This window comes from Enhydra lutris, unplaced genomic scaffold (genome assembly GCF_002288905.1).
Source record: "Enhydra lutris kenyoni isolate GAN:26980312 unplaced genomic scaffold, ASM228890v2 scaffoldscaffold7, whole genome shotgun sequence".
In the NCBI taxonomy this organism is placed as follows: domain Eukaryota; kingdom Metazoa; phylum Chordata; class Mammalia; order Carnivora; family Mustelidae; genus Enhydra; species Enhydra lutris.
The window spans coordinates 38768535-38788567 of record NW_019154091.1 but is presented as its reverse complement, the minus strand read 5'-3'; the positions used below and the strand labels follow the sequence as shown (position 1 = coordinate 38788567).

At 41.8% G+C, this 20033-nt stretch overlaps 1 protein-coding gene across 7 annotated transcripts; it reads left to right on the top strand.

Annotated features, from left to right (window-relative positions):
- The first annotated feature begins 308 nt into the window (after positions 1-308).
- On the top strand, positions 309-19794 carry LOC111142107 (MANSC domain containing 1). Of its 7 annotated transcripts, none has more exons than XM_022495065.1 (5): positions 309-421; positions 862-1090; positions 7103-7425; positions 10945-11085; positions 18216-19645. In XM_022495065.1, exons 3-5 carry the CDS (start codon positions 7203-7205, stop codon positions 19184-19186), a joined length of 1335 nt encoding a protein of 444 aa, XP_022350773.1. In that variant the 5' UTR covers positions 309-421; positions 862-1090; positions 7103-7202; the 3' UTR covers positions 19187-19645. The 7 variants fall into 7 exon arrangements, with proteins under 7 accessions (XP_022350773.1, XP_022350778.1, XP_022350779.1 ...); XM_022495066.1 differs by lacking the exon at positions 309-421 and adding an exon at positions 438-458; XM_022495067.1 differs by lacking the exon at positions 309-421 and adding an exon at positions 5514-5599 and having other exon boundaries at positions 475-1090.
- The last annotated feature ends 239 nt before the right edge of the window (positions 19795-20033 follow it).

Here is a 20033-nt window from a genome sequence, read left to right as displayed (position 1 = left end):
CGGAACGAGCTGGGGCAGCTGCAGACCTGCGGACACCACCGCGGGTCGCGCCCACGCTCCCCACCCCCGTCTCCGCAAGACGCAGCTGCGGGGCAGGGGGTGAGGGGCAGCTGCCGCCTCGGTCCCGAGCTCAGCGCGATCGCCGGGTGCCTGGAGCCTCCGCAAGGAGGGGCTCCCGGGGGACCGCGCTCCGAGTGGCCGGGAAGCAGCTCCGGGTTGCAGGGCAGGACTGTACCCTCCCCCCCCCCCTCCCCCGGCCAACTTTCGGCCGCAGCAACGGAAGCAGGAACTGGCTAAGCACACAAGCTAAGCACACAAGCCGCGGCCGGGCAGGAGCTGCGGAGCATTCCTGCCGCCCTCGCCGAGACCCGCGCGGACCTGCCGCTCTCTGCCCGCAGCGCGGGGGGCTGTCCTCACCCGGGTAGGACACAGGGACCCCAGGGGCCTGTAGCTGCCAGGTAACGGCGTCGCCGCCTTCCCCTCCAGGCGGACCGCCACCGCTGAGAGCGAGCCCCCTCCTTTCCAGGCGCTCCGCTCTAGCTCTCCGGGAGCGCCAAGACTCGGGCTGGGGCGAGGAAGGGCTGGCGGGAGTGACCGTGGGGCTGTGGACCCGCAGAGGGGACTCTCCAGTCTCGAGCAGCAGCACTTGTCATAAATGGCACTAGCTCCGCGTCATCAAGAGAGGCAGAAGAATGCTCAGTAAGGGGACATGCATTTCCTCAAAGGGAGGGGAAGGAAATGATTCCCAGTATTTGGCACAGATGTGTACAAGTGCGTTTTAGTGACGATAGTAAGCAGGCGTTAAATACAGGTGCCTCCTCTCGCTCCCACCTGTATCCATTTTCCCCTATCTTTCAATAGAATTCAACTTGGCTGTGGACCTTTAAGGCCTAAGGAAAAATGATTAGAAGAATTACGTTACCTAATAGTTGTTGAGCACCTTTATCGAGATAAACTCTTCAGGACTTCTTGCAGTCCAGGCGTTAAAAAGGTGCCGCCTACAGAAAGCGCAGCTCCTACCGGATTCCCTCGCGTAGTTCCGGCTTCTGGGCAAGAACTCCAGGAGAGATTCCGTCAGGATCCATTCAAAGTGAAGTATTGGCCTGGTTTTCCTCTTTCGTTTCTGTTTGGTTTTCTCGAGGGCTAGAAAAGAGATCTGGGAAATATGACAGCCTAAGAAGATAACTTGTGTCAGGATTTTTAACCTGGAGAAGCCATGGGTAATATTCAAAAAGTCTGAGAACTTCAGTGGGAACATTTAGGATTTTAGTAGCCTCTAACTGAAATGTAACATGTCCTCTAAGAGGCAAGTAGTCAAAAGCCATGGTAGAGTTAGAGGCAGCTGTAATTTGCCACCAGCAGGAATCCCAGGTGTTTTCATATAATATTACTTATTATCCAGATCTCCAGTATCATGGACATTCAACAATCCTTTAAAATTAGGGCAGTTATTAGGGGCGCCTGGCTGGTTCAGTCTGTCCGGCCTCTGACTCTCGATTTCAGCTCAGGTCATGATCTCAAGGTTCTAAGATCAAGCCCACTGGGGCTCCAAACTCAGCGTGGAGTCTGCTTGTCCCTTTCTCTCTGCTCTTCCCCCAACTCTCTCTCTCTGTCTCTCTCTCTCTATATATAAAATAAATACATAAATAAAATCTTCAATATTATGGCAGTTATTAGATATACCACTTGTTATTCAATAGGTTAATAAAGAAACACAAATATCCCACAATTGTTTATATTTTGACTGAAAATGGGACTAATTCTTAAATTTTTAAAAAAAATTTTTATTTTTTATTAACATATAATGTATTATTAGCCCCAGGGGTACAGGTCTGTGAATCACCAGGTTTACACTTCACAGCACTCACAATAGCACATACCTTCCCCAATGTCCATAACCCAACCACCCTCTCCCTACCCCCCTCCCCCGAGCAACCCTCAGTTTGTTTTGTGAGATTAAGAGTCTTATGGTTTGTCTCCCTCCTGATCCCATCTTGTTTCATTTTTTCTTTCCCTACTCCCCAAGCCCCCCACTTTGACTCTCAACTTCCTCATATCAGGGAGATCATATAATTGTCCTTCTCTGATTGACTTATTTCACTAAGCATAATACCCTCTAGTTCCATCCATGTCGTCACAAATGGCAAGATTTCATTTCTTTTGATGGCTGCATAGTATTCCATTGTGTGTGTGTGTGTGTATATATATACACCACATCTTCTTTATCCATTCATCTGTTGATGGGCATCTAGGTTCTTTCCATAGTTTGGCTATTGTGGACATTGCTGCTATAACCATTCGGGTGCATGGGCCCCTTCGGATCACTACATTTGTATCTTTAGGATAAATACACAGTAGTGCGATTGCTGGGTCGTAGGGTAGCTCTATTTTCAACTTTTTGTGGAACCTCCATGCTGTTTTCCAGAGTGGTTGCACCAGCTTGCATTCCCACCAACAGTGTAGGAGGGTTCCCCTTTCTCCGCATCCTTGCCAGCATCTGTCATTCCCTGACTTGTTAATTTTAGCCATTCTGACTGGTGTGAGGTGATATCTCATTGTGGTTTTGATTTGTATTTCCCGGATGCTGAGTGATGTGGAGCACTTTTTCATGTGTCTGTTGGCCATCTGGTTGTCTTCTTTGCAGAAATGTCTGCTCACATCTTCTGCCCATTTCTTCTTTTTATTTTTTTTAAAGATTTTATTTATTTATTTGACAGAGAGAAATCACAAGTAGGCAGAGAGGCAGGCAGAGAGAGAGGAGGAAGCAGGCTCCCTGCTGAGCAGAAAGCCCGATGTGGGGCTTGAACCCAGGACCTGGGATCATGACCTGAGCCGAAGGCAGCGGCTTAACCCACTGAGCCACCCAGGCGCCCCTTTCTGCCCATTTCTTGATTGGATTATTTGTTCTTTGGGTGTTGAGTTTGATAAGTTCTTTATAGATTTTGGATACTAGCCCTTTATCTGATATGTTGTTTGCAAATATCTTCCCCCATTCTGTCAATTGTCTTTTAGTTTTGTTAACTGTTTGCTTTGCTGTGCAACTAATTTTTTCTTTAAAGATTTTATTTATTTGAGAGAGAGCATCTTGGTGGGGAGAAGGGAGTGGGAGAGACAGGCTCCCCAATGTGGGGCTCAATCCTAGGATCCTGGGATCATGACCTGAGCTGATGGGAGCCTCTGAAGCAACTGAGGCATCCAGGCACCCCTGAAAATGTTATGCATTTTTCATTTTTCATATAAATGTTATGAATTTTTCATATAAATGAAATTTTTATCTCATAAGGATTGGGACTCTATCTCATCAGGATTTTTGTAAGGATTAAGTGACATGACACATGTAAAGTGCTTAGCATAGAGATTGACAGGTGAGAAACATAAATGTAACTTATTATTTGACTGTTTATAAAAGCTGGACACGATAGCAAGGGAGGTATTGGACTTGTACTGTTACTGTATATGGATAATATATGTATGTTTGTTTTGCTTTTTAACTATTTTTTAAACTAATGTCTGTTTGTTTATATTAGAGATCACTCTAATTCTTTTATTTTTAAGTTATCTCTACACCCAATGTCGAGCTCAAAATTACAACCCCCAGAGCAAGAGTTGCATGCTCCCCCAACTGAGCCAGTGAGCTGCCCCCAATATTGGGGATCACTCTTTGTGTTGCATGGTTATATGGGTTTTGACAAATGTAAAGACCTGTAACAACCATTACAGTATCATATAGAATAGCCTCACTATTCTAAAAATCCCCCGTGCTCTACCTCATCCGTCCCTGCCTCTGCTTGGCAACCACTAACATTTTTACTGTTGATATAGTTCTCCCTTTTCCAGAATTTCATATAGTTGACAAGGAGTCATACATTTCAGTCTGACTTTTTTCACTTAGTGATACGCAATCATGTTTCCTCTCTGTCCTTTTATGGCTTGGTAGCTCATTTCTTTTTACTACTGAATAATATTCTACTGTATGGATATACCACATTTTGTTTATCCCTTCACCTATTGAAGGAACATCTCAGTTGTTTCCAGTTTGGGGCAAAGATGTATAAAGTTAACTATAAACATTTGTATGTAGATTTTTGTAGGATTTGGTATTGTCGGTTTTCTGGATTTTTGTCATTCTAATAGTTGTATAGTGGTGTCTCATTCTTGTTTTTAATTTGCAGCTTCCTAATGCCTATGATGTTGAGCATCTTTTCTTATGCCTATTTGTCATCTATCTCCTTTGGTCTGTTTTTGATACTTTGCCCACTTTTAATCAGGTTGTTTTCTGAGTTTTAAGAGTTCCTTGTACATTCTAGCTACTAGTCCTTTACCAGATAGGTGTTTTGCAATTATTTCTCCCAGTCTGAGTCTTTTTTATTATCCTAGTGTCTTGGGCAGAGCAGATGTTTTCATTTTAATGAAATCCAACCTATCAATTTTTTTCTTTAATGGATTGTGCTTTAGGTATTGTATCTAAAAACTCATTGCTTAATCTAAGTTCACTAAGATTTTCTCCTATGTTATATTCTAGGAGGTTTTTGGGGTTTTTTTAGATCTTATTTTTAAGTAATCTCTACACTCAACACGAGACTCAAACTTATAACCCCAGGATCAAGAGGCACATACTCTACCGAGTCAGCCAGGTGCCCCTCTAGGAGTTTCATAGTTTTGCATTTTATATTTAGGTCTATGATCCATTTTGAGTTGATTTTTATAAATGATGGAAGGTTTGTGTCTTTTTTTTTTTTTTTTGCATATGGATTATTCTAGCACCATTTTTGAGAAGGCTCTCCTTTCTCCATTGAATTGCCTTTGCTCTTCTGTTAGAGATCAGTTGATTGAATTTGTGTGGGTCTATTTCTGGGCTTATTATTCTGTTCTGTTTTTTTATTCTTTTGGCAGAACCACACTGTCTTGATTACTATAACTTTATACTAAGTATTGAAGTTAGGTAGTATGAGTTCTCCAACTTTGTTCTTCAGTATTGTGTCGGCCATTCTGGGCTTTTCTGGATTCTCATGTAAACTTTAAAATCAAAGCTTTAAGTCACTCCTGGGTGGCTCAGTTGGTTAAGTGTCTGACTCTTGATTTCAGCTCAGGTCATGATCTCAGGGTCATGAGACTGAGCCCTGTGTCCAGCTCTGTGCTCAGCAGGGAGCCTGCTTGCAATTATCTCTCTCCTTCTCCCTCTACCCACTCCCCCAACATGTGCTCTCTCTCTCAAATAACTAAATAAATCTTTTTTTTTTAATCAAAACTTTAAAATGGTTGAGATCCACAGAATAACTTGCTGGGAATTTTATTGGGATTGCACTGAATCTATAGATCATGTTGGGAAGAATGGATATCTTAATGTTGATGAACATGGAACATTTCTCCGATTATTTGGAATTTTTTTGCTATTCTACATCAGGGTTTTGTAGGCACATCTTAAAAACTACTTTAGTAACTATATTTAATATAACTGGCTTCCTTTGTAATCATATGTATTTCCAATTTGCCTTTCAAAACATGTTTTTCAGAAAAGATCCTAAGCTTCTGAGCTTCAGCAGACTATTGAAGGGTTTGGGTTCATGACCAAAAAAGAAGCAAGAGAAGAAGGAGGGGGGTAAGGGAAGAAGAAGAAGATTCAAGAAGTAGGATTTTTTTTTTTTTTAAGAGAGAGAATGTATGTGTGTGTATGAGCAGGAGAGGGGGGAAGAGGGAGAAGGAGAGAGAGAATCCCAAGCAGGCTCCATGGAGCCTGACATGAGGCTCAGTCTCACAACTTTGAGATCAAGACCTGAGTGGAAAAAAGAATTGGTTCCTTAACCAACTGAGACACCCAGACATGCCAAAGGAGCAGTAATTCTGCTATAGACTACCATTCAGTGAGCAATTTGTATTCTGGAAATGAATGAGTTCCCTCTACTGACCAGCTAACTATTCGAATTAAATTATTAGAGTTACCTGTCTCTGATTTGATATCTAAGGAGAGGCAGCAACAAGAAAGGCAGCCCCAGTTTCCTCATTTATAAATGAGGAAGATAATAGCTTCTTTTGCAGAGCTAGAATAAGGATTAAATAGGACAATATATTTACATTTCACAGCACTTTGCCTACCACCCAATAGGTGATATAAAAATGCCAGTTGTTATCTGAGGCTTTTGAAGGGGCGGGGGTGGGAGGTTGGGGGAACCAGGTGGTGGGTATTAGAGAGGGCACGGATTGCATGGAGCACTGGGTGCAGTGCAAAAACAATGAATACTGTTACACTGAAAATAAATTTAAAAAAATTTTTTTAAAATGCCAGTTGTTATTAGCAAGAAAGAAACCGTGCTCAAGTGTATGATCACTGCTTTATCTGTGACTAGAAATTTTGTGTCCTCTCCCCTCCTGGTTAGAAGAAGGAAGAAGAGAAAGGATTCTAGAACTTGGGGGCAGGCCTTCTGTTTATACCTCTTCCATCATAGACACTGCTCAGCTTTTAAGCATTGATGGGATAATATATGTGTTTGTGCTAATTAATTCTTTACCAAGTTTTTTTCCCCTAAGATTTATTTATTTATTTTAGAGAGAGAGAGTGCACAGGGGGCAGGGGCAGAGGGTTAGGGAGAGAACATCTCAAGCAGACTCCCTGCTGAGTGTTGAGCCTGACTCAGGGCTTGATCCCATGACCTTGAGATCATGACCTGAGCTGAAATCAAGAGTTAGACGATCAACCAACTGAGCCACCCAAGTGCCCCTCTTTACCAAGTTTTCTTAAAAATTTAATTTAATTTAATTTGTTTTTGGTGTTCCAAGATTCATTGTTTATGCACCACAACCATTATTCCATGCAGTACATGCCCTCTTTAATACCCACCACCAGGCTCACCTAACGCCCCACCCCCCTCCCCTCCAAAACCCTCAGTTTGTTTCTCAGAGTCCACAGTCTCTCATGGTTTGTCTTCCAGGTTTTTAATGAAAGATTATCTTGATCTATTAAAAATGAAAAATAAAAAAAATGCTTGTTTATTTCTGTTTTATACATCCAGAATTGTTTACATTGACTAGCAGGAAATGAACTGTATCTTCGCTAGACTTATTAAAAGAAACAAAACTCATTGCTGATGTTCTATTTTTGTTCTAGAGAGAAATTCCATGATCTGTACAATCTTCTTGAAGCAAACTCAGACCAGAGGAAGAATTGTCCTTGACTTTTGAAGACTAAGACTAAACTGAAATTTAAAATGTTCTTTAGGGACAAATGGAGCTTGACTTACACTTGTGTAATAATTTGTTTCCTGACACTAAGGCTGTCCACCAGTCAGAACTGCCCTACCAAGAGTCTAGAAGATGTTGTCATTGACATCCAGTCATCTCTTTCTAAGGGAATTAGAGGCAATGAACCCATACATACATTAACTCAGGAAGACTGCATTAATTCTTGCTGTTCAACAAAAAACATAACAGGTAAGTAACAGTCTCTTGACGGCTCTTTGTTCCAAGTGTTTAGTGACACAGGCAGCTGATTGATGTGGCTACATAGATTATACTAGTGATTTTCAGTGGGGGAGAAATGTGAGTAACAAAATCACTAGGAGAATGTTCCACAAGCGTGTCCTCCCTTCCCCTAAGCTGAGGCAAAGTTTCTGATGAGTGTGTGTGTCTATCACCCAGGTGTTCGGTTAGAAAAAAGGCTGAAAACCACTGGTGTTATGTTGTCATAGGTATCTAAGATGTTTCCAATGTCTTAGAAACAAAAATCCTTAAGGGACGTGGGAAGCTGTTTGATCTAACAGCTTCACATGACACAGAAGGAAACTGAGGCCCATAGGTTTGAACCATACATTTGCATATTTCAAGTGTCAGACCGATGACTTGAAAAAGAAACCGGGAAACAGTGATCATTTCTCAGGTGTTTACGATCCTGTTTGCACTCCCTAAATGAAAAATAAATGAACAAACAACAACAACAACAAAAACCACATGCAATTTATTGAGCTCCAAGTGTCTTCCTAGGTGTTGGAGACAAAACAATGAAAAAGATGGACGAGGTCTCGCCATCAAGGACCCTAGAAGAGCTAGTGGACACTGGACTGATGGTTCTTAACCTCGCTTACTAGCCAACCAAACCATGTGTTTTCTGTTATGTCTTTAGTTTCTTTTCTTTCTATAATGGTTGTGGTATAGAAAGAAATATATCCATATAATCTTTGTTCTTGGTTCCTGGCACAGAGCTCCTAAAAACCGCGCAATTTCCTGAAGAGGAGCTTCTTTTGTTCTTCATTCTAAACCCTTTTCGACCACACCTGAGTTTGTGCTAATGAGGTGATTCTTAGTGGTTCCCTAGATAGCTTCAGGATGGGTATCGGTCACCAGAGAGACAAAGCCTTGTTTAGAAGTTTGGAACTTTCAGCCCCATACCCCGCTCCAAGTGAAAAAAGAGAGGCTGGAGATTGAATTCAGTCACCAATGAACCCACGTAATTGAATTCAGTCATCAATGAACCCACGTATTGAAATCTCCATAAAAATCCTGAAACCATAGTTTTAGGCAGCTTCCAAGTTGGCAAACACATCCATGTGTCTGGAAGGGTGGTGCCCTCCAGCCTCCCGGGACAGAAGCTCCTGCAGTCCGGATCCTTCTGGACCTTGCCCTTTGTACCCTTCATCTAGCTGTTCATTTCTGTCTTTTTTATAAAATGTCATAGTAAGTGTAGCTTTTTCCTGAGTTCTGTGAGTAGTTCTAACAAATTATCAACTCCGAGGTCACATGTGGTGAGAACCTGAATTTATAGCCACACGGGGCAGAAGCGTGAGTAACCTCGGACCTGATACTTTTTATTATTTTTATTATTATTATTATTATTATTATTATTAGAGAGAGGGAGCATGCACAAGCCAGCGGAGGGACAGAAGAAGAGGGAGAAACAGATTCCTCGCTGAGTGGGAAGCCCACATAGAGCTCAATCCTAGGACTCCAAGTTGTGACCTGAGCCTAAATCAGACCCTTAACCAACTGAGCCACCCACGCGCCCCCCACCCCTGCCCACCCCCCGCCAAAGGACCTGATACTTTTTACTGGCATCTAAGTGAGGACAATCTTATGGGACTGAACCCTTAAACCTATGGAGTCTGATGGTAACTCCAGGTAGTTAGTGTAAGAATTGAATTGAATTATAAGACACTCAGTTGGTGTCAGAGAATTGGAGAATTAGTGTGGAAACAATACCACATATTTGATGTCAGGAGGACAAAAAAAAAAAAAACCCTTCAGTGGTCTTCTTAAACTTGGCAGTGTGCCTTTGAACATGCTTTATAGACCAATTTATGGAAAATACAGAGATTTAATTTAAATTTCCAGTTTTTCTTTACATGCTATCAACACTTATATGAAATAGAAAATCATCTGCAAACAGGACTGAATGGCCTGTGGGTGTCTGCCGGAACACAGGAAACCTTGTGTTGTTTTTCAGTTCCATAGGGGGTATTTAGTAAGAAATGGGGGTTTGCTGCCTTATTGTACAAGCAAATTTACTGTTACTGCTTTACTGTAAGCAGAGGTAATTGTAGGTCGCATTTAACCGATTTCAGACTTTTTCCTCATTTATTGAGCAATGGTCTTTAGCTGCTTAGGATTCAAAAAAGCACTTTGACAATTTGCTGGTAGCCACAGACTCTAGAAAAATGCTCATAAGGACAAAGGACATAAGATTTTGCATATAACTTGGGGGGCTTATGGACCTTCCCCTTTACCTACATGGCCCCCCAAAAATGGTATTACAGAATTATCCCATTGCTGAGAAAGAAGAAGCTAAAGTATATCTCTTATTGCCTGGGTAATGGAGAGTGGACATGATCAGACCCCCACAGAAGCTCACTGAGTCTTATTTCCAAATGTGGAAGTCAAGGTTGATCCTAACCATTGTCTGATTTGAAGATGTGGTGCTGATGGCTAGGTTACGCAGGGTTTCTTTCCCCAGCTTTACTGAGATATATTGGGCATGTAACATTGTGTCAACTAAAGATAAAGAGTGTGATGATTTGATGCATGTATGTATTACAAAATGATTACCAGAACAAGGTTAGTTAACACATGGTTATGTGTGTGCATATGCATGTGTGCATATGATGAGAAAGAGCATGCATTTTTAATAATTAGCCTACATGCCTCTTAACCTTCATCCTGACCAGGGGTATACTGATCCCTCAGGGGTCATAGGCCAAGAAGTGAGACTGTACTAGATTGAGGCCAAAGCCAACTCTAGGCCATGATGAATAGAAAGAATAACTTCTATTGGGCAGAAGAAGAGAAAAAGAAGCCAGAAATAAAAGCTAAGAGTGAAAAGCTGGAAAGGAAGGAAAATAGAAAAGCAGAAATAAGGAAGAGTAGAAATGTAAAGAAAAAAAAAATCAAAAGAAGAATGATACTGATAAAAGTAAAAAAAAAAATAGACTCTGTATTTCATATGCTACTCAGATTCTTTGTGGAAGGAGGCATGAGAGATTGATGCTGACTTTAGTGATTCTACCCAAGAAAGCTGGACTCAGGGCTTCAGAGGTGTCTGAGATAGGTGTTTGCCTTCGGGATACAAGAGATACAAGAAATCATTAGGTTAGATCCATTTCTTAAGTCCCAACTCAGTTGTGGGTTGTGTAAAGTTTGGGAAGTCAGTATTTCTGTGGATGTTTCAATGGATATTTTAGCAAATGGAAGTCTTATCTAAAGAATTAAATGTACTATTTTTTAAAAAAAGAATTAAACATACTATTTAAAATTGGTTTCGCCAGAATTACCTTAATTCTGATGTTTAAACCCAAGGTCTTTACAAATTGCTTTATGCGGCTAAGGAAGAGGAAATGAGTCAGCGGTCAGCCAGCAAGTGAACACTGTGAACGAAGGTGTTTGTGTTGGGTTGCAGAATAAATCATTGCCTGCTCTTTAAAATATCCTGTTTCAGTATAATGCTTAGGAAGCCTTTCATTGCAGGAGACAAAGCATGTAACTTGATGATCTTCGACACTCGAAAAACAACTAGGCAACCCAACTGCTACCTTTTTTTCTGTCCCAGTGAGGAAGCTTGTCCGCTGAAACCAGCAAAGGGACTTATGAGTTACAGGATAATTAGAGGTAAGAATAACATTGTTCTCTCTCTTGGTGATCGGAATTATTTAAGGATGGTTCATGTGAAAGATTTTCTACAAGAGTCTAAGTGAAACTGCCAAAAGTGGTCGTAAATAGGCACACTGGAAAATTCTCATGATTTAAAGTTCAGTTTATTAAATCAAACATCTTTTTTCCGATGAAAGATCTCCAAATGATAATATTTTGTGTTGTGTAGCTTTTGTTTTTACCGTCCTGAGATAAAGGGCACACAGACCTTTCATGACAGCGTTTTGAAACACCTCTTGAGAACAATGTAAACAACACTGGAATAAGGTCTCCAGGGCCCAGAGAGACTGTTTTCAGAGAGTTAATTAAGACCTATGTGAGTGCAAAATTCCAGTATGTTTGTCTTTAAGTTCCGATCATTTCATAATAACAATGGCTGAAATCCAATACACTGGATTTTATTATCCAGACCTGGAGGGAAGTTCATTCAATAAGTATTTACTGAGCAGCCACCATGGGCCAAATTCTGTACAAGGCATTGGAAATATGGTCTCCATATTAAACATATTGTTTAGAATATAGAAAATAAACAACTACAAATAATATAATTATTCAGATATGTCTTGGTGAGATTTTGGCTTGTTAGTTTTTCAGGACGAGATGCTTTCAGTATCAAGTTTCCTTTGATTTAAGTTTTAGAAAAAGTTTTTGTCATGACACCCTTGGCTGTAAATAATATTCTATTTGTTCATCTACTCAATGAACAACAAATGTTGCTTAGCATCATCCAGGTGCCAAACATTTATTCCACTCTAAGGACACAAAAATATAACACTAAAGAGGAAAAACAAGGTCCTTACCTTGAGCACTTATATTTTAGGAGAGAGACAAGAACCATCATAAATAAGCAATCAAGAAAAATAGAGTCACAAGTGCTATGCGGGTGAGCAAAGACAATGTAATAGATGATCACTGAGTGGACGGTCTTGATTAGGTGATCAGAGGAAGCATCTGTGAACCCCATCTGTAACCCCTCCACTGAGATCTGAACAGGAAGAAGTCAGATGTGAGATCTGGGAAGAACTTCAGGCAGAGGAAGTGGCCCATTCCAGTATCCTAAGGCAGAATAGTTTTGGAGTGTTTGAAGAACAAACACTTCAGTCCCAGCTGGCTGACTCATAGTGAACCATACAAAGAGAGATATGCAAGAAGTCTGAAAAGCAGGGAGATCACATAAAGCTTTGGAAGCCAGGGGAGGAAGTTCTTATTTTAGGTCTGCAACAGGAAGCCATTGGGAAATTTTGAGCAGGAATGTAGGGTGATGTTTTCAAGGTGATATCTCCAAGCTCACTGGGACTGTTCTACTGGGGATGGACAAGCAGCAAGAGGGGGAGTGGGAAGACAGGGTGGGAGGGGCAGGCAAGATACAAGTGAAAGACCATGGCACTGTGGACCAGAGAGGTGGCAGAGGACATAAAGAGAAGTAAATATGTGCCCGTTTCAGAGGTAGAGCTGACAGGACTTGCTGATGGTGTAGGTTGAGGGGTGACGATGGGAAAGAGAGAAGCATGAGAGTTCAGTCTTAGCTTGACTGTCTACATGGATGTTGGCACCATCTACTGAGCTGGGGAAGGTTTGAGGACACTGGTTTTAGGGTTGGGAGGGGGAGTGTAAACAAGGGTTTTCTCTCTCTCTCTCTTTTAAAATTTTATTTATTTATTTGAGAGAGAGAGAGAGAGAAAACAAGAGGAGGAGCAGAGGAAGAGAGACAAGCAGACTCTGTTTTGAGTGTGGAGCCCAACATGGGACTCGATTTCAGGACCCTGAGAGCATGACCTGAACCAAAATCAAGAGTCAGTTGCTTAAAGGACTGGGCCACCCAGGCACCCCCTCAAAGGTTCTCTCTCTCTCTCTTTTTTTTTTTTTTTAAAGATTTTATTTATTTATTTGACAGACAGAGATCACAAGTAGGCAGAGAGGCAGGCAGAGAGAGAGAGGTGGAGGCAGGCTGAGCTGAAGGCAGAGGCTTAACCCACTGAGCCACCCAGGCGCCCCTCAAAGGTTCTCTCTTGACTGTATTATGTGTGAGGTACTTTGAGGAATGAACTACCAGGGGGGCCTGGGCACAGACTCTGCCTTGTCCCCTGGGTGAGCCTGTGTCTGAGTTTTGGATAATGAGCCAGATGTATCAAACATTCCTTTAAGCAGGAATGTAAAGCACAAATTATTTTTGTGAATTCTTCCTAACTAATGATATAAACCCAAGTATAAGAAAACTTTGCACAAGGTACAAAGTTTCAGTTTTGCAAGATGAAGAAAGTTCTGGAGATGGGTGAGGGTGACAATTGCAGACAAAGTGAATATACTCAGTGTCACTGAGCTGTATTCTTACAAAGAGTTAAAGTGGTACATTGTATGTACAGTAACATGAAATAATGTACAATGTAAAATCATGATCTTTAAAAACATAAGGCATAGAACAAATGAGGCTTGTCAAAACACTCAAGACCTTCCTTTACATGGACAGTGTCTTGTCCTGCCCCCTTCCCAGAGTGGCTGTCCCTGATGTGTATGGTTCCCTCACTTCGTGCCTATATATATATATATATATATATATATATATATATATATATATATATCCTTGGCTAAAAAGCTGGGGCTTATGGGGTGGTGGTGATACTTCTTGCTGTTCCCTTTGGTCACCTGGACCATTGCATTAGACAATCAGGAGTGGTATTAAGCCAGAGATGGATATCCCAGTCTTATTTTTCAAAGAGTTCGGGGCTCAAGACACTAATTGGAACATTTGTTCTTCTCCTTCTGGAACTCCCATCATATGGAAGCTGGACCATAATGTTCTGCCTCTCTTATCCCTTCTCACTACCTCTTCATTCTGTTCCTTCTTCCATTATCTGTGTGTTTCCCTATGTCTGTCTCCTATTTTGTCATTAAAGCACAGCGGGTTTTTTTCTTTTAAGACTTTATTCATTTATTTGACAGACAGAGATCACAAGTAGGCAGAGAGAGAGAGAGGAAAGCAGGCTCCCTGCTGAGCAGAGAGCCTGAAGTGGGGCTTGATCCCAGGACGTTGGGATCATGACCCAAGCGGAAGGCAGAGGCTTGAACCCACTGAGCCACCTAGGCACCCCTAAAGCATAGTGTTAAAGAAATTATAGGTAATTTACTCCAGTAATTCAACTTCCAGATAATCTAAAGACACAACAACAAAACAAGAAAAAGCTATTGATTTGAAGCTGTTTATTATATAATTAAAGAGTGAAAAATAGAAGCAACATACATATCCAATTGCCAGAGAATTGTTGGGTGTAAAATATGACGGATCTACTTGAAAGAATGTGATGGCAGATATTAAAAAACAAGTTTGAAGGGGATGCCTGTGTGGCTCAGTTGGTTAAGCATCTGCCTTCGGCTCAGGTCATGATCCCAGCATCCTGGGATCGAGCCCACGCCGGGCTTCCTATTTAGTGGAGAGCCTGCTTCTCCCTCTCCCTCTAATGTTCCCCCTGCTTGTGTTCTCTCTTTGTCAAATAAATAAGTAAAATTAAAAAAAAAATAAGTTTAAGGTATGTAAATAAACACAATTTCAGATAAAATCATGAAAAAAAATTTAACTTTAAGATATACAGAAATGTTAATAGTCGTTGGGACATAATGACAAAAATTATAGTTGAATTTGTTTTATAATTTTCATAATACTCTGTAATATTGTTGCTTTTGTAATGCATGGTAAAAGGGAGTGTGTGGTAAAGATTCTCTCCAGTGGAAATGGGAGAAAAGGGAACTTGGCATGAGTATAAACCTTTTCAGGGAGAGTATGAAGGTAATAAATTGGAATTAGAATCAAACAGTGCCTGTGGAAGCCACCAGGGGGCGAACACCAGCCCAGAGCAGGTTGATTGATATCTCAGAGCAAAGTGGCACCAACCTTGGACATTAGAGTGTCGTTGACTTTTTAATCTACAGGATGTTTACAAATTAAGCTTGTAATTCTATTTATGAATCTGCCCATGTTGATGGAATAAGATTCCCCATAAAAATAAACTATCTGCTTCCTGTTTAGAGTGAAATTAAGTAGATAGCTGTTTGGTGGTTTGTTTCCTGATGAACTCCATTTCCTATAATTGATTGGCTAATATTTAAAGACCAAAAGTTTGAAAGATGACAGCGTACTCTGTTCATTCTATAAAACCATCGCAACTTGGCATTATTCAATTTTCTTTCAGCTTCGTGGTATGTCCCATTTACCAAGGACTAGAAGGGGGGAATTCAGAGAGAGAATAAATTGGGAGTTTGTTTGCTCAGCTGGTTTCCAAGGAATAGTCAGTTCCTAAGTTTTTTAGTTCGTAAAGTCCCTTGAGAGTGAAACTCAGAAGAGGGATTGAGGGCCCAGGGCTGTTTCTCAGTCGCCTCTGGCTCATCTCTGCATGAGTGAGAAAGAGCACTACACCCCGATGGCAAACATCATGGGTGAGGTAAACGGAGCAGGTGTTGAGGATCTCTGGGTGGTTCTAGGATCTTTGCCAATAGATGAATCTTATCAAGAAATGGGACTAGCCCTAGCCCTGCTTTCTTTATGGGCTTGCACTCTTGAGAAAGAAAGCAGCTGTTTTGGTCATTTTTTTGTCAATGGCTTTGTCTAAGTTCTGAGTTCCTACATATCACAGAGCATTGAGTTAACTAGTCTTTTTTTGGAACTTTAAAATGAGATATGTTGGGGCGCCTGGGTGGCTCAGTCAGTTAAGCCTCTGCCTTTGGCTTAGGTCGTGACCATGGGATCGAACCCCACGTTGGGCTTCCTGCTATCTGCTTCTCCCTCTCCCTGTGCTGCTCCCTCTGCTTGTGCTCTCTCTTTCTCTCAAATAAATAAATAAGTAAAATCTTTTTAAAAAATTAAAAAGAAATGAACGTTGAGTCCTGTTCTTTTTTAAAAAATATCTGATACTACCTAAAAATATAGATGCAGTTTCTCTCATGGTGTTGTTGTGTCTGTCAATGTGGTATATCCTGCAGCAGAAACTCTTTCCTTCAGCGTTGTCTGAGGAAAGAGGCATTTCAATCCTCCAAATTCTATTTTGGAGTGAAGTACTATAACCTAGAGCAGGTGTCCACAAACGTCGTCTTTTGAGGGCAAAAGGATAAGTACTGTAGGCTTCCCAGGCCAGTGTTTTAGGATTTATGGGCCATATACAATCTGTTGTTACTCACCTCTGTCTTTGTAGTACGAAGTACCCACAGCCAATGTATAAACTAATGAGCACTGTTACATGCCAATAAAACTTTATTTGCGACACTGAGATTTGAATTTTATGTAATTGTCATGTGTCACAAAATAGTATCCTGTTTGATTTTTGTCAAGTGTTTAAAAATGTAGATCTTGGGGCGCCTGGGTGGCTCAGTGGGTTAAAGCCTCTGCCTTCGGCTCGGGTCATGATCCCAGGGTCCTGGGATCGAGCCCTGCATGGGGCTCTCTGCTCAGCAGGGAGCCTGCTTCCTCCTCTCTCTCTGCCTGTCTCTCTACCTACTTGTGATCTCTATCTGTCAAATGAATAAATAAAAAAAAATCTTTAAAAAAAAATAAAATAAAAAAATAAAAAATAAAAATGTAGATCTTAGCTCATAAGCCATACAAAGAAAAATGGCAAGCCAGATTTGGCCCTCGGGTCATAATTTGCTGACCCCTGTCCTAGATGGACAAGTAAGTGACAGTTCTTTTTTAAGATTTTATTTATTTATGCTTATGTGGGCAGGCAGGGGGAGGGGCAAAGGGAGAGGGAAAGAGAATTTCAGGCAGTCTCCACACAGAGCCTGATGTTGGGCTCTATCTCACGACCCTGAGATCATAACCTGAGCCAAAGTCAAAAGTCAGCCGCTGAACCAACTGAGACACCCAGGTGCCCTGGCAAGTGACAGTTTTGAAGGACCTCTTTGGAGTGTGAAGCTTACAGACCAGTCAAAGATATTATAAATCTCAAGTCACCTCTGGATCTGGTTGTTAGCAGAGAGGAGAGTGGGGTCTGGTTCAGAAACCAGCATTGGGAGGAATTGAAGAAGAAAAGGGGAAAGCGAACAGGGAAGAATGAACTGATGAATGCTAAGAAATTCCTTTTCTTCCTTCCTTGTGTTTGCTGCAGTTCAAATCTAAGTGAAATGACCGGCCAAGTAGCAGAGTGACACAGAGAAATTCAAATGATCATTCCCCTGCCCCAATGGCTCCAAAAAGCCTTTCCAGGTTGAGCTGTGTGAATGGCTTGTGAGACTAAGAGCACAGTTCTAAAATTTCTCTTACCCCTGAGGAGGTTGTGAGGCTGGTTCCTCCCCAGCAGCCCTCAGAACTGTGTGATTTTCTGCTCTTTTTCGCAGCACTGTGGCCATCGTAATTTCAAATATTGGTTCCGTTGTCCTCCGATTTAAGACATTGGCTCTGAAATGTTAATCTCTGAGAGTCAAAATTAAATCTCCCAGATAGCCTTCCTCCCCCGAGTGTGGTGCCAAAACCTATTTTTTTTTTTTTTTTAATTGGAAAATGTCATCAGCCTTCTGCTGCTGCCTTGGCCTCTCTGCCCTGGGAGGAGACCAGACCATCCCTCCCGGCCCACAGGAATCCTCCCTGTGTCAGGCAAATGTCCCGGGTTCTGCCTCTGCTCCTCTTTGCCCCAGGACTCTATTACTGTTCTTATCTGTGGGCCGCCCTTGCTGTGAAGTCTCTCCTTGGTGATTGCTGGTTTCCCAGGGAGCCTTCTCTCTGCCAGTTCCTGCGGTGTCACCCTGGCCCAGCTCTCTTCCCTGGCCTCAGCCCCCCATGTGTCCCCACTTTCCTAAACCTCCCGAGCTCCTCTTAGCTCCTTTGTTCTGTTCCTCCCACCTCTTCCCTAATTTGCCTGGTCCTCCTCCACACATTTCTCCTCTGTCCCATCGCTCTAGAAATAAACCACAGCATCTGGTAGAGAGGCAGTGTCACCAGATTCGGATTTAGCAATTTGTATTTTTCCATTTTGCGCAAGTTTCTACGAAATGTCAAGTTTCAACAGTTTGGGGATTTACTGAACAAGCTGATATGTTTGTCTTTTTTTAACCTGCCTTAGCATGGAAATATTTAAGTCTCCTTTTATTTTCTTTACATTTTTCAGATTTTCCAACTTCGGCCAGAACAAACTCGCCAAGCCCAGAGTTAACCCAAGAAGATTCTTTTATCCATGGCCAGTCTTCACAGGGAATCACTCCCACCCCCACTCCTGTGACAGAGTATTCAAAGCCCACCGATAGCTTCTGGAGAGATGCATTTTCTCAGAAGTTTGGATCCTCAGATCACTCAGAGAAACTATTCAAGATCGGTCAAGCAAGTACACCGTTCCCTGTTTATAAAGAAAAAGGCCATTCACAGAGTTCACAGTTTTCCTCAGAGCAAAAAATAGCTCGTCTCCTACCTGTGACAACGCTCCCTACGATGATGACCGTTGCTTCTCAGCGTATCACCTCTACCCCCGCAAAGCCTGCATTGCCCCCCACCACCAATGCTCCTGTGATACCTTCTGTGACTTCTGAACCAGAGATGGCCACCTCAGCTCCAGCCCTAGCCCCGGGCAAGTCGCAGCCCCCCACAACCCTCTTGTCTACCATTTTGACCCATGCTGTGGTTATACCCAAAGCTAGCATAACTACAGCAGCCGTTTCAAATGCCATCTCTGAGGCGCCCATAGACTGGAAAAGCCCCGCAGAAATGGTGCCCTTTCGAGAAATTTCCAGCTTCACTTCAAACACAGAGGATGCCCAGAGTAACCCCATTACACTTTCTTTGTCAACGGTGGATTCATCTGCAGCTATGCTGCTTTTGTCAGATGTGGTTTCTTCTGCTCCAAATAAAACTGCTTCCCAGGAAAATGAGAAGGCCAGACCCGATGGTTCCTCCCTGAACAGTGTTCCAGAAAGTCAACATGGCCTTCCATTTGAAAAATGGCTCCTCATCGGAACCCTGCTCTTTGGGGTTCTGTTCCTAGCCATAGGCCTTGTCCTTTTGGGTAGAATGTTCTCAGAATCCCTCCGCAGGAGACGTTATTCAAGACTGGATTATTTGATCAATGGGATCTATGTTGACATCTAAGAAGGAAACTAGATGTCTCTTAATTCACATAGTTACTAGTAGCCCCAACCCAGTGACTCCCTGCTGACTCACCGGTCGTAGCAGGATTTCTGAAGCACCATGAAGAAGGTAGATGCCCCCTACAACTTTCTTTTTGCTTGGTGTTTGAAGACAAGAGGAGAAAGGAAACTAATTAGGTAATTTGAGTGACTTAGCTCTAAAATATTTGCTGAAAACAAAGCTCAACCTAAAGTAATAAAGTGTAATTGGCATATAAATTAAAAAATGACTGGCTTTTTGCAAGGAAAAGTGGTTAGGACTTTTGGGCTCCAGTTCATTAACATTTCTGGTTCCAGATAAAGCCAACTGTTTATGATATTAATTCTAATGGATTTACTTTCCTTTTTATATGAAGTCCAATAAAAGTTATTCCAGATGTATTTCCTTCCAATTAAATATTTGAATAAATCTTTTGTTACTCAGTAATGTTCTTGTAAGTGACGCATCCAGCTGGATAACTTTGTTTATTCCCACCAGCAAAATGATTAAATGATGAAAATATGTGTTCTAAGTTAAAATGGCAAACTCCCCCCCCCCCCACCTTTTCCCATCAGTGAGCAAAGAGGTTCCTTTGGGAGAATTCTAGCAGAAGATTAGCCTATGTGGAGACAGTGATAAGTCCATTCTGATAAATAGCCAAGTCTACTTTGGGTCCATTCTGGTTAAATATCCTGCCCCCCTGCCCCCAAAAGTAATACAGGAATTTTCTAAACTTCACCAAGTTTAAAACATAGCAACAATATTTAGAAATCCTTATCAAAATTTCACCAACAGTCAATTTTGGCTTTATTTGGAATAACATAGAAAA

Bases quoted from the DNA above. Each gene is read 5' to 3' on its own strand.
- LOC111142107 (XM_022495070.1), top strand. From the start codon at position 7,203: ATGTTCTTTAGGGACAAATGGAGCTTGACTTACACTTGTGTAATAATT. The intron at 7,426-10,944 runs GTAAGTAACAGT...CTTTCATTGCAG, and splicing joins TTCAACAAAAAACATAACAG to GAGACAAAGCATGTAACTTG. The intron at 11,086-18,215 runs GTAAGAATAACA...TACATTTTTCAG, and splicing joins GAGTTACAGGATAATTAGAG to ATTTTCCAACTTCGGCCAGA.